The sequence below is a fragment of the Gobius niger genome, assembly GCF_951799975.1.
Source record: "Gobius niger genome assembly, chromosome: 4".
NCBI classification, from domain to species: domain Eukaryota; kingdom Metazoa; phylum Chordata; class Actinopteri; order Gobiiformes; family Gobiidae; genus Gobius; species Gobius niger.
The window spans coordinates 12973328-12986220 of NC_136855.1; the positions used below are offsets into that span (position 1 = coordinate 12973328).

General features: G+C 41.4%; 1 protein-coding gene across 1 annotated transcript in view; it reads left to right on the top strand.

The window, feature by feature from the left end:
• fbn1 (fibrillin 1) overlaps positions 1-12893 on the top strand; it is an 88138-nt gene that overhangs the window by 56852 nt on the left and 18393 nt on the right. The window contains exons 33-48 of the mRNA XM_079555138.1: positions 1435-1557; positions 1799-1921; positions 2091-2216; positions 3099-3221; positions 4075-4197; positions 4435-4602; positions 6866-7060; positions 9489-9611; positions 9690-9848; positions 9929-10000; positions 10179-10304; positions 10775-10897; positions 11917-12042; positions 12135-12251; positions 12539-12664; positions 12754-12873. Coding sequence (XP_079411264.1) covers positions 1435-1557; positions 1799-1921; positions 2091-2216; positions 3099-3221; positions 4075-4197; positions 4435-4602; positions 6866-7060; positions 9489-9611; positions 9690-9848; positions 9929-10000; positions 10179-10304; positions 10775-10897; positions 11917-12042; positions 12135-12251; positions 12539-12664; positions 12754-12873 — 2073 coding nt within the window. The remainder of the gene's footprint in view (positions 1-1434; positions 1558-1798; positions 1922-2090; positions 2217-3098; positions 3222-4074; positions 4198-4434; positions 4603-6865; positions 7061-9488; positions 9612-9689; positions 9849-9928; positions 10001-10178; positions 10305-10774; positions 10898-11916; positions 12043-12134; positions 12252-12538; positions 12665-12753; positions 12874-12893) is intronic.

Consider the following 12893-nt stretch of genomic DNA (forward strand, 5'->3'; position numbering starts at 1 on the left):
TGCGTCTTAATCATAGGGCCTCACAAATGATCTCAGAGTTTGCCTGTAATCTGCATTTATCCATTTGCTCGCAGCCTCATATTATGCTCCTGATCAAATGTAACCAAAGAGCGCTGTCTACAAAGGCCAGCCATAAACCGGCAGCTTATCTGTAATTCACTTCAAATCACCACCTTTTGCGCAGACACGTGCAGAAAGAGAGAACGAGAAGGGAGTCTTTAAAGCAATAAATCACAATTACTGGATAAACACACTGGATCAGCATGAAGACTTCCTATAAAAAAAGTAACAGTCAAAAATAGCAACTGGTATGAACAAGGCAAGGGGGCCCCTGTTTCCCCCATCAGTCCTCCTGTTTATTCTTATTCATCACACACAAATAAAGTCAAGTCTAAATCGGGCCCTTTATGGATGTTTTTTCACAGCAGATTGTTCAGAAGGAGCGAAAAACGGCAGTCATAGCTAGCGTTAGCATGTAGCACAATGCTAACATGGTAGCATTCTCTGTTATTTATCTAATTATGGGCTGTTGAACCTTTTAATTCCCATCCATGTCTTTGTATCTTTATTGGGTAGAAAACTATATTCATAATTCAGTAGTTTTGAAGTCATTATATAAAGTTCAGATTTTTCTCCTCTTTGTTTACCCCCGTAACTGCTTCAAACATGACCATATATGGGCGATTCCAGAGAGGCTGCATGTATCTTATAGAGTACAGTACACCATACTCTGAAGCCTTCATTTTTGTTTTGTTATTGACAATTCTCAATTTGCCACAAGTCTACGGCACATTGAGTTGCCTTGTGTACGAAATGCGCGGTATAAATAAAGTTGACTTGCCTTCAATTACAAAAGGAATAAAGAGCCAAAACTAGAGTAACACACCACAAACTTTTCTGTAGCAGTGTTGCTTTTACTGATGCCTCATTTTTCTCGTTGAAAGGCCATTATTGGTCATAGGCGCAGATACGACCCCCTGCTGCAGACTCCACTGCCAGAGAATCTTTCTAATGGGTTTGCCATTTAGAGATGCTTATTTGTAGACTTTGCAGACCGTGAATTTGAGATCAATTTTTATGTCCAACATCAACAGCAGTGATGGTGGGAGACTAAACTTGAGCAGCAGTTTTACAGCAGCAGCCTAAAGAGGGGCCCGGTTTGTGGGTGTAGAGAACATGCCCAGAAACATCACTGAAATGTTTTCGACAGATCAAGGCCTAAAACATTACCCTCCTTTTGGGTTCGAAGCACTAGTCTGCACACATCCGTACGCAAAGATGATCATTTTGCCATTGAAGGAGAGCTATTATTGTCTGTAAATTTGGCGCCTTCTGTCACGATCCTTTTTAAATTAAGCAGTAAGCCTTTATAGATGGCCAAAGTGATATCATCTCCCTCCTCTTAGTGCTTTGTTTGTTGTTGCTCTTTCACAGATGTAAACGAATGTGAGATCGGAGCCCATAACTGCGACCGGCAGGCCACCTGCACCAACACGGCCGGCAGCTTCAAGTGCCAGTGTGCCCCGGGATGGATCGGCGACGGACTCAAGTGCTCAGGTGGGTGCTATTGAAAATGCGTTATAAAAAAAAGCCTCTTTCACACGCGATAAGCCGGTGTGCACCTTGATGCAATTGTCCTTTCAGTTTTAGGAAAATTAGACCGTAAGACCTTGTCAGAGTGACGTGCGAAAGGTGAAAATCTTCCTAGCAGTGTTGGAAGATGGATCGAATGCAGATTCAAATGGTTTCAGTTGCAGCCAATACAAAAAAAAAAACAATTTCTGATGTTTTGTTGCAGATCTCGATGAGTGCTCCAACGGGACCCACTTGTGTAGCAACAACGCAGACTGTGTCAACACCATGGGCTCGTACCGCTGCGCCTGCAAAGAGGGCTTCTCCGGGGACGGCTTCTACTGCTCAGGTCCAAATTAACTCACCATTTCACTCATTGCCCATGATACAGAAAGGTGTAAAGTTGATTAAAAAATACACACTTTTGTACACACATGTTCAGGAAGGATGAAGTTTCTTACTTTTTGTTACTCGGCGTGTAGAACCAATTTATTTAATATTTGTAAATCTTTGAACAGACAGCGATGAGTGCGCGGAGAACGGGAACCTGTGTGACAACGGCCACTGCCTGAACATGCCCGGAGGATTCAGGTGTGAGTGCGACATGGGCTTCATCCCCACAGAGGACGGGAAAGCTTGTGAGGGTAAGGCACCGAAAAGTTCCTAATATGTTCTGGGATCACTGAAATGAAGCAGGATACAAAGACTTAACAATAAGTATCTGACTGCGGTGTAATAAAAAGTGCCTCTGATTAGTGTTCTCCCAGGTGAAATGTCTCCCTCTCAACATAATAAAAAAAAAAAAATCAATAATACCATCCAAACATTCCAGCAGCTCTCACCCAAAGTCAGATGTAAATAGTGTATCATACTGTCACCCTTCATTTCAGATATTACTCAATTTGTCAACTTAACATCATTTAAGCTTATTTCATGATTGTTCCTTCTCCATTGTTCCAAGATGTATCATTTCATAAACTGCTTTTTAGCCAAAAGAAAGTGCACAGTATGATTTTAGAGCATATTTAGAGCATTTTATTAGTTTTTCTCTCCTTTCCAAGCCCCGTCAGTATAGATTAAGGCTATATTTGAGATCTCAACTGATTTAATTGCATTTTGCTGACCTGTGAAATTCCTTGTGTACAGTTAAGTCCACCAATTTTGGTTTAACTACTCCTGACTTGAACACTTTTACACATTAACAGCCTGCCCCCGTTGCACTCCCAAAAATAACCCCACCATCTTCCCTCCAGGTCTGTACAGTAATGACTAGTGTTTAATGAAGTGGATACGAGCACAGTTTCATAACCTCATTTGCCCCCATTGTTTCTCTGTCTGAGTATTTTTTGGCCCAGACCTGTCATAGTTTAACAGAGGTGAGCGGTCCTCACCTCAGAAGCGCCGTGCCAAATTTCCAATGCGGTCCCATGATCCGCTAATCCCTCACAGCTGGGCCCCTCTCCCCTTACCGCCCCTTCTGCTCCTGTCCCATCCTGTTACCTATTTTTTATATGTGTCTTTTGCAGATATTGATGAATGCACCTTCGCTGACATCTGTGTGAACGGACGCTGCAGAAACATCCCGGGACTGTTCAGATGTGAATGTAACATCGGGTATGAGCTGGACCGAAGCGGAGGCAACTGCACAGGTAAACAGTACTTCAGAAACTCAAAGAGGAGCGAGACATCTTTATAATGGTCTCTAACGAACAAAGATCACACAAGAACTGCAATTGCTTTGGTGCCTGAATTCTTAGTTGGCTTTTAATTCAGCAAAGTGTGTGTAGTGTGAAGATTACAACTTAATTTTTTGTATTTTTTCATTAGGACCCTTGGTCGGCTAATCTACCTGGGGTCTTTCCCTTAAGTTTGAAATATGCCATTATTTTTCATTTCGGATGTCTAAGGAAATAAAAGGAAAAAAATAAAAGGAAATTGGTAACTCTTTGTGCACCATTGATCTTCTCAAAACCCAATGCCGAACTAGAACTTTTATTAAAAGTGCATTATGTAACTTATTTGACTGTTTGGGTGGTTAACATGGCTCTTTTACTTTCTAACCTGGTGGTCTCTAGGACCAGTTTTCATTGCTGACGGATCCTTTCACCAGAAAACCTACAAAACAATTGATCCTGGGGCGTCCTAGAGGCCGCTGTGATCGTGCAAAGACGCCAAACTGACCACCAGTACAGCCACTGTTCAAATGCACATTAATATCAACTTTTTTTTCCACTTAAAAAGTTGCATAATGCACCTTTTAGTTTGCTACTATATTCTTGATTTGAAATGAGAAATTCCCTCTTTAAGTTCAACCCTTAAGGAAGGCTGAGGTTTACTTCCATTGTTGGGATGCTTTGTTTACTTATCTACATTTTTTTCACCTTTTTGGTTTAATAATTTTGGGAAACCATCATTTCACATTTATTTGTAAACCATCTTATTGTGGTGATAACCATAAAAGTAAGCCACAATCTTTAGTAATATTTTTCTTTATTTCCACAGATATAAATGAATGTGCTGACCCGACCATCTGCATAAATGGCGTGTGTGTGAACATGCCCGGGACCTACGACTGTGAATGCCCCCCGGACTTCGAGCTCAACCCCACTCGGGTCGGCTGTGTGGGTGATTATCAGCATTTGCCACTTTGAAATCACCTTCGAAATGTGTGTGAGCGATATGAGAAAAAAAGTCACCGCACCTTGGTCATGATTTCAAATTGACACTATCAATCTGGTGTGGCATGTTCCGATCAACGAACAAATAGATTAAATATATTTTATGACATTATATCACAACCCCTAAATCAAAACTACTTTCGAATGAAAAAACACTCACCTTCTCTCCTGATCTCTCCCACAGATACCCGCTCGGGCAGTTGTTTCCTGGAAATCCGTTCCCGTGGCGATGGGGCAGATAGTTTCCACTGCTCCAACGAGATTGGGGTGGGCGTGTCCAAAGCCTCCTGCTGCTGCTCCCAGGGGCGCGGCTGGGGAAACCCTTGTGAATCCTGTCCTTCTGTCAACTCAAGTAAGTTCAGTCAAGCTAGATACAATATATAGAGGGCCTACCTGAGATTCTGGACTTGGACTTTGTGATGAAGATTAAAGATTAGAGGTCGATCGATATTGTTTTTTCAAAGGCCGATGCTGATTTTTGGGGGGTTTTATTGGCCGATGCCGATGATCGTCCGATATTTTTGGCAGATTTTTCCAAATGTCTGGTCTATAATCCTGTAAAAAACATAAATACTTGGCCACTCTAGCGGTGGCTGATTTTATTTTATTACTTTAGATGATTCAATTATAGGTTCTGTCCCAGCTTTGATTGGTTGCCGTTAGCATTAGCATACTGTTGCTAACCGCGGCATTTTGCGGCAAGAGCTTCTGGATGCAGCAAGTGGTGGGGCACGTGATCAGTGGAGCACCAATTCTCCACAGGAAATGATATCAGCTCCCCTTTTTTCCCTGCAACATTTTTTCAAGTTAATTTCAATAAAACGCCTTTCATACACTCCACTATCCTCAAGGTTAGGATTAGGGTTAGGATTAGGGTTAATTTCGATTAGTTTAAGCTAGCGTTGTCCTGCAAAGGTGTCATCATTTCCACTTATCCCGTGCCCCTCCACTTGCTGCATCCAGACCCTTCTCTTTTGCATGGCGATCAAAACAATTGCGAAGGTTAAAACTAACTCAGCTTAGAGTTCTGTTAGAGTTCAGGTTCTGTGCTTCAGAATGACATGCAGCAAAATGTCCATATTTACTGAAGTTGTATTTAACAAACTTGTCGCTAAGCTAGCTAGCTAAGTTGTGAGAAAACTCGTTTTAAAGCCCTGACTTCACTCTTTCCAGTGCAAAAAACGGTCTCTATCACTTTTGACCAAAAGTGATAGAGACGCCTTTTATCTGCGCTAGTTATTGTAAAATCCCCATATATTGGCCCGATATATCGGCCCTCTAATAAAGATGCCGATGAAACTGACATTTAGCCTGACTTGAGACGTTGTGTGCCCTATAATTGTGTTAATCCCACAGAGTGAAGGCTTACCTCCTGGACTGGAGTTGTTTTTATTGGCTCTAACATTTCTTTCTCTCATCGTTCAACTTGTGACTTGACCTTTGGCTTTTAATGTGGACATATCAAACAAAATTAACCTTTGCGAGCATTTTACCAACATTGTTCCCGCATCAAAGCCCATAAAGCACTACAGGGCCCAACATAAGATGTTTTTCACTCAAACTGCATTTATCACGACAACATTGATTTGGTTTTAGGCAGTTAGATAAAATGATTTCTTGTATTTTTTGCCCACCACGGCTTATTCCTTGTCCCACACAAGCTGGGATTTAGTGTTTTTAAAGGTGACATTTTTTTAATTTCCTCTTTAAAAGCTTAATCCTGTTTACCTTGCCTGTTTCTTCTTCTACTGCTGAAGTGCTCCAATCCGTATTTCCTTCATTCTATCGCATCATAGATTGAAGACAAAACTGCGCTTCATACTTTTAAAGCCCATGATATCAACGCTTTCCATCCAAGTTCTTGAGTGTGAACAAGTGAACATTTACATATCAACTTGTGGAGTCACCGTAATATTAAACACTGCGAGCTGTGGCCACATGTTTTCTATCAATAATAGAACAAAATGATTTCCATTTGTAAACACATGCACACAAAGCCTGGTCTTGTCCTACTTTGACTGTGGGTTTTCTGTTGTTGGTAAAAAACAAGACAGTTCTCGGCAAATTGTTCAGTAATTGTCCCCAGATGGAGCAGGACACTTCAGGGACTGACTCATCCTCTTCTGGTCAAGATGCTCCTCTCTGTGACACGAAACCAAACCCTTGTCCTTTGAAACGCTGTAAAACCGGAGCAACGTCCAGTTCGGTGGCTTTTAAGATACATCTGAGAGCAAGACTGAAAAAAACAAAGATCAGAGAAATGTGTGAGCTTTTGAAGGACTTTTAAGGAAATTATGAAAAACATAAGTCAAAACACAGTCAGACAGCGAGAAAGATCGATATGTATACTTTAAACAGCATCATTTCCCAAACAAATCCAGAGAGGAAAAAAGAGGAATAGCCAGAGGTGCTCAGTGGCTGTGATGCGTAGCTGGTACGAGGTGTTTGCTCTCCAGGATAAATGGACAGATCAGCAAACAAATACAAGAGAGAAGAAAGCCGAGGCACGTCTGTTTTTTTGCATTATTTATTCACAGATTTGGGGAAATGCAAACATCAAACTGGTCATGCCTTACATTCTGTATCACTCACAACAACCACCATTTGTCTTGTAGCTGAATACAAGACGCTGTGTCCCGGAGGAGAGGGGTTCAGGCCTAACCCCATCACAGTGATCCTGGAGGACATAAACGAGTGCCAGGAGCTGCCCGGGCTGTGTCAGGGCGGACAGTGCATCAACACCTTTGGCAGCTTCCAGTGTGAATGTCCCCGAGGCTACGCCCTCAACCCAGAGACCAGAGTCTGCGAAGGTAAGAGGCCGTATTCACACACGGTTCACGCGAGTCCTGGTGCGCTTCCTCGGCTTCCATTAGCGCAGAACCAATGTGAGGAAATAAACTAAAAAGTGCTGTTTTTAAACGCTATAATGCCATAGGAAACAACAAATAAACACACAGTAGGTGCATCTAACAGGTTTGTGAAAATTAAAGGCCCTACACCCAGTTTTTGTTTCACTGGTTGACTGGTTTTACTCTAATTATGAAGCTTTTTGAGCTTCCAGGCTTATTTTTGTTAGCGTTCCTGTGACAGCAACCCTCAAAGTTGTGAAACATGCTCATAAACTTATTCATGTGAAGAATTTGGATGTTAGAAAAGCGTAAAATAATATTGGGAATGAGTTTGGACCACTGCTAACAGTTTAAACTGCAGATCTACAAGTGTAAACACCACCAACACAACACAGATTTCATATAAATCTTAAGGGAATGTCGTCTGTCAACATCGCGTCGCTTGAAATGGATACTTTATTATATATTTTTGTGAATGCATTTCTAGATACACAATGTTTGGACGCACACTCGTAGACAGAACAGAGCATTACGTCTTCTCATAAAACAAAACTAGAACACGTCTGCGGTCATGTTTTGTGATGTGTTGTCTGAAAATGCGGAGGCAGAAACACAGTGGTGACCTATTCCTCGCCTGCTCCTGCCCTGGGACATTCGGGAGGAGAGGAAATTGAATCCAGCCGACGAGGAAGCACAGAAAAACAATGCACTAAAAATATTGCACCCCAGTGTCCCATAAGAAACGATCAAATTAAACTATGTGTTTGGTGTAGCTCTCATCTAAATGCCACGATGTTTGATGGTGCAGAGGGTCTTTAAGAATCCAGTCAGAAATGTGTTCAGTTTTAGACAGAGCGGAGGAGACTGGATAATGTGCTCGTTGTTTTACAGCGTTTTAGCCTCTGTTGGCCTCTACTTAGTCGTCATTTCAATCATAAGTCGAAGCATTATTTTTTATAGCCATCGTTTTTGGGGAGGCAAGAAGTTGTGCATTCAACATTGTATTACCCCAAGAATAAACATGAGGGTAGCTCCATCAGGCAGGGCATTTGGGGTAAAATCTGGTTGTCTGGACTGGAGCAAAAAAAAAAATATATATATATATTTTTCACATTTTGAGGTTTTAGGCCAAATAAGGCATTTATTATTTGACTATATTGACTTTCTTCATTAAGTTATATGGAAAATTGTTATTTGAAAGGCATTTTTTCTTCTTGTATCAAAATTGGAACAAAATCAAACAAAAAACATCCAAGAATTAAAAATGTGGTGAATGTGATGTGATGGAAGTTTTTTTTTTTTTTTTTTTTTTACAGATTAACAAGGCCTCAATGCCAAACTACAAAAAAAAATCAATTAATTAAAGCAGTACTAAGTAATTCAAATTCAAATTCATTTTATTTATCCGTTAGGAACTTCATTTGCAGGAGAAGTGCCAGTACAGACCCGAACGTAACTTGTTTACCTGTTAAATCCTGTTTAATCCTGTTAATGGGAGGATCAGGGGGGGGTCTTTCATCTCCCCCTGGTGTGTCTGGCCAGAAAACCACACTTGCAGCTTTCCCTGCACTGACCCGGAGGCCCCAATACACACTAATAGACTCTCGAAGAAGAAGCTAACAGGCTAACGACAAAAGGCTAACTGCGGGCTAGCAAGTATTTACAGCCAAGTTTGAGTGAAAAAAATTGTCTCTATTGTGTAATTCGATGTACAATATCCCTCTCTCCCTTTGTCTTTTCTGGCAGCGTAGTATTTACTCTTAATGAGGAAAAAACGACATGCTATGACACCTGCCGTGGTGCTTATGACCTCTAGGGGCATGAGTTACTTAGTACAGCTTTAAGTTTCATCTCACAATTCGCCTTCATTATATGCAATAAATCCTGGCAACAATAGCAGCAGCTCATGCAGTTTATGTATATTTAAAAGGCAAATGACGTACATTGTTGAAAATTCTGCTGCTGCTCACGGAGTGTTACAAATATAATGTGAGACATCTTTAAGTGATAACATCTTTGCGTCCTGATTTGCCCCGTTTCACAAAATAATACCTGCCTCAGTCGAGGACGGATTGAATGTGTCTCAGTTAGTCTAGGCTAAAGGCCAGCTCAGTTTTATGCTATGCACAGTTGTCATGTACAATCACAAGGTTTTCCGTTGATAGTGTTTTGCTTCCCAAATCTGAAACTTTGAGCACAATGTACAAAATCAGAAACACGTGAGGCTTATATGTGACTAGTTTATGGCCTCAATGTTACAATCTCAAATCCCTTTTTTGAAATAAATCTGACTTTGACCTCAGATGATCCATAAATTGTATGGTTGCTCTTTGTATGGTGTCATAAATTTGCTTGTTTTTGATCATTAAACGTTCCTTCTGTTTTTCAGATGTGGATGAGTGTGAGAATCCTGGCATCTGCGGCCCGGGGACATGCTACAACACGATTGGCAACTACACCTGTATCTGCCCCGTGGATTACATGCAGGTCAATGGAGGCAACAACTGCATGGGTAAAGGATAGGTGCCGGCCATAATCACTGCTTCAAGAGGCTTTTTTAGTAACATGCTTTTATTTTGAAAACCCACAGACATGAGGAAGAGCTACTGCTACAGAAACTTTTATTCCGACAACCGCACGTGTGACGGAGAGCTGACCTTTAACATGACAAAGAAGATGTGCTGCTGCTCCTACAACATCGGCCGCGCGTGGAACAAGCCATGTGAGCAGTGTCCTGTCCCCAGCACCGGTGAGGTCACAGCAAAACCAAATAGAAACAACATTTCTGCAGTAATCTGATCATTTCAACTCAATATTTAACCTTTTCAGATGAGTTTGCGATTCTGTGCGGCAGTGAAAGACCCGGCTTTTACATTGACATCACGACTGGACGAGTCATTGGTAAGATTGAGAGCTTTGTGCCAAGACATTTAAATAAAAATGTGGTATCTCAATAAGAGACCTAAATTAAAAAACAAGCTACTGCCCTTGAGCGTCTATCGGAGAGGATTTTAAGAATTTACCCGTAATCACTGTCCATTTTTTTTTAAACTAAACTGTGTGTTCCTGTTGTGGGCAGACATTGATGAGTGCAGAGAGATCCCAGGGGTCTGTGAGAACGGTGTGTGTATCAACATGATCGGGAGTTTCAGGTGCGAGTGTCCGCTCGGCTTCATCTACAACGACAAACTGCTTATCTGCGAAGGTAACTTTGACACCCCTACAATCCCATTTTATGTTTAAGTCAATGTGAAATGTTCTCACGTTTTTCTAATTTACACCTTAGTTTGACGATATATTGAATGCAGCAAATATTAACCATTGTTTTACGTCAGTGACATAGCAATTTAATCAGAAAAGTTTTTTTTTTTTTATGCTCTGAAAAGTTCCTGAGACAGGAAGGGATTTGCTTATGGTCCATTGGTACAGTATTAATGCCAGACAACAGTTATGGAAATTCTGCCTCTTCTTATGTCATGACCAGTGCCCAAGGCCAATACGGAAGTGAATTTGTAAGCATCACAAAAAAAGTTGAACAAGGAAAGAATCTTAACTATGTTCTAGTAAATTCACTTTTAATGTTGCTTTGTTTGTGCAAATTTCCACGCATTTTTTGACTGTCTCCAAGTCTTTTCTATGTTACCTCAACCATAATTGTACCTTGTTTCCCCACAGACATCGATGAGTGCCAGAATGGGCCGGTGTGCCAGCAGAACGCAGCCTGCCTGAACATGCCCGGCAGCTACAAGTGTGAATGTAAATCCGGATATCGCTTCACTCCGACTGGACAGTGCCTGGGTAAGACGGCACCCAGAAACATTCTGCACTTTAAACATTGCACAGCAGTGGGTAGAGTATCAAAATGTACTCAAATAAAAACCCTTACTCTATACTTTATTATTCAAGTAGATATAGATACAGACGGCAACGTGTTAAACAAGGGGGCGTGGCCTAGCCGAGGGGGAAGAAAACCTCTCATTGAAATCACAATTTTTTACTCTTTTGAGACGTTTTCTGTCGGACTATAAACATGTTAATCAGGCAGCAATATATTGAAATAAAATTAAGCCAAAATCAGGTCCATATGGATGTTTTGTCAGTGCAAATTCTTCAGTAGAAGCGAAAAAACGGCACTCGTTAGCTGCTAACATAGCATGAAGCTAACGTTAGGTTCCTGGTTAGCATTGTCTGTTTTTTAAGTATTTTTGGGCTGCTGAACCTCTTTGCTCCTCACCGTGTCGTTGTATTTTTATTTAGTATAAAAATAAAGTTATTAATTCAGCATTTGTTAAAGTAATGGTGAAGAAATGTTTTTCCCCCAAGCTGCTTCGAATATGACCATAGGGGCTTTTCCAAACATGCCGTCTGTATCTATAGGAAAGTGAAAATGAACGTGCACTTTTCTGGGAACCGAATACAAGTTTATCAACTGAATTCGTAGTGCAGAGATTAAAGAGGAGTCAATGATGGTATTAAGAAAAGGATTAGAGAAGAAACTCGAGAAGAACAAAATTTGTCTTTCTTCCTCTGGGGTTTAATGCAAACCACAATACTGGATCAATCAATGTCACTGGATATTTCACTCCGGCATAATACAAATGGCATAATTCTTATATTAATTCACTTCAACCCACATTATTTATGATTGGTAAAGGCATGCTGTGTTGGTATCCATAGATATCACTGGGCTTTTCCTTGTGTCTGAATGTCCCTCTATGTCAGTGGTTCTCAAACTTTTCATACCAAGTACCACCTAATCCACCTACACCACTAATCCAAACAAGGAATAACCGAGGAACAACCGTCTTGTTTCCCAGATCGTAACGAGTGCAATGAGCTCGCAGGCGTGTGTAACCCCGGTCAGTGCATCGACACTTTGGGAAGTTACCGTTGCATCTGTCCCAACGGCTTCAAGACGACCAGGGACCAGTCCATGTGCGTGGGTGAGTGTCAGGGATATTAACTCTTCACATGTTTACTCTGGACATTCTAGATTTATGTGAAATAATAAGAATATGTGAATGTGCGCCCCCAGACATGGACGAGTGTGAGAGACAGCCCTGTGGAAATGGCACCTGTAAAAACACCGTGGGCTCCTATAACTGTCTGTGCTACCCCGGCTTCATCAACTCACACAACAGCGACTGCGTTGGTATGTGTCCATTTATATTAAAAGCAATAAAAGACCACCTCGGGATCTTTACGCAATGTCACAGAGAGCATAGTTTACTATAGTAAATGGTCACCTTTATGTAGAGTTTTTCCCTCTTGCATTGGGCCCTCTCCACATCATCCATTCGCACACACTCACATTCATGCACCTTTGTCCAAGAGAGCTTTCATTGCCAATAAGTCATTACAATTCGAATTATTCTGACAGGGATTTTCTCATATAATTTGCCCTCTGTATGATAAATCGCCTGCATTATTTGTAACTAGATGTGGACGAGTGCTCGTCGCAGAGAGGGCTGTGCAGAAACGGCCAGTGCAGGAACACAGTGGGAGGTTTCTTCTGTGTTTGCAACGACGGCTACGAGCTCTCGCTGGATGGAAGGGCGTGCTCAGGTAAGATATGATACTGTTATTATGCTGTAAATTTTGTCTTTGTTTTTAAAAAACAATGAAAATCAAAAGTGAATGCGCTCTCCTCTTAGACATCAACGAGTGCTTGGTGAACCCCGGGACGTGTGGAGCAGGGACTTGTGTGAACTTGGACGGCTCATACAGGTGCATCTGTCCACAGGGATACTACCTCCTCGAGGAAACATGTGAAGGTGAGGGAATTACAAAGTCA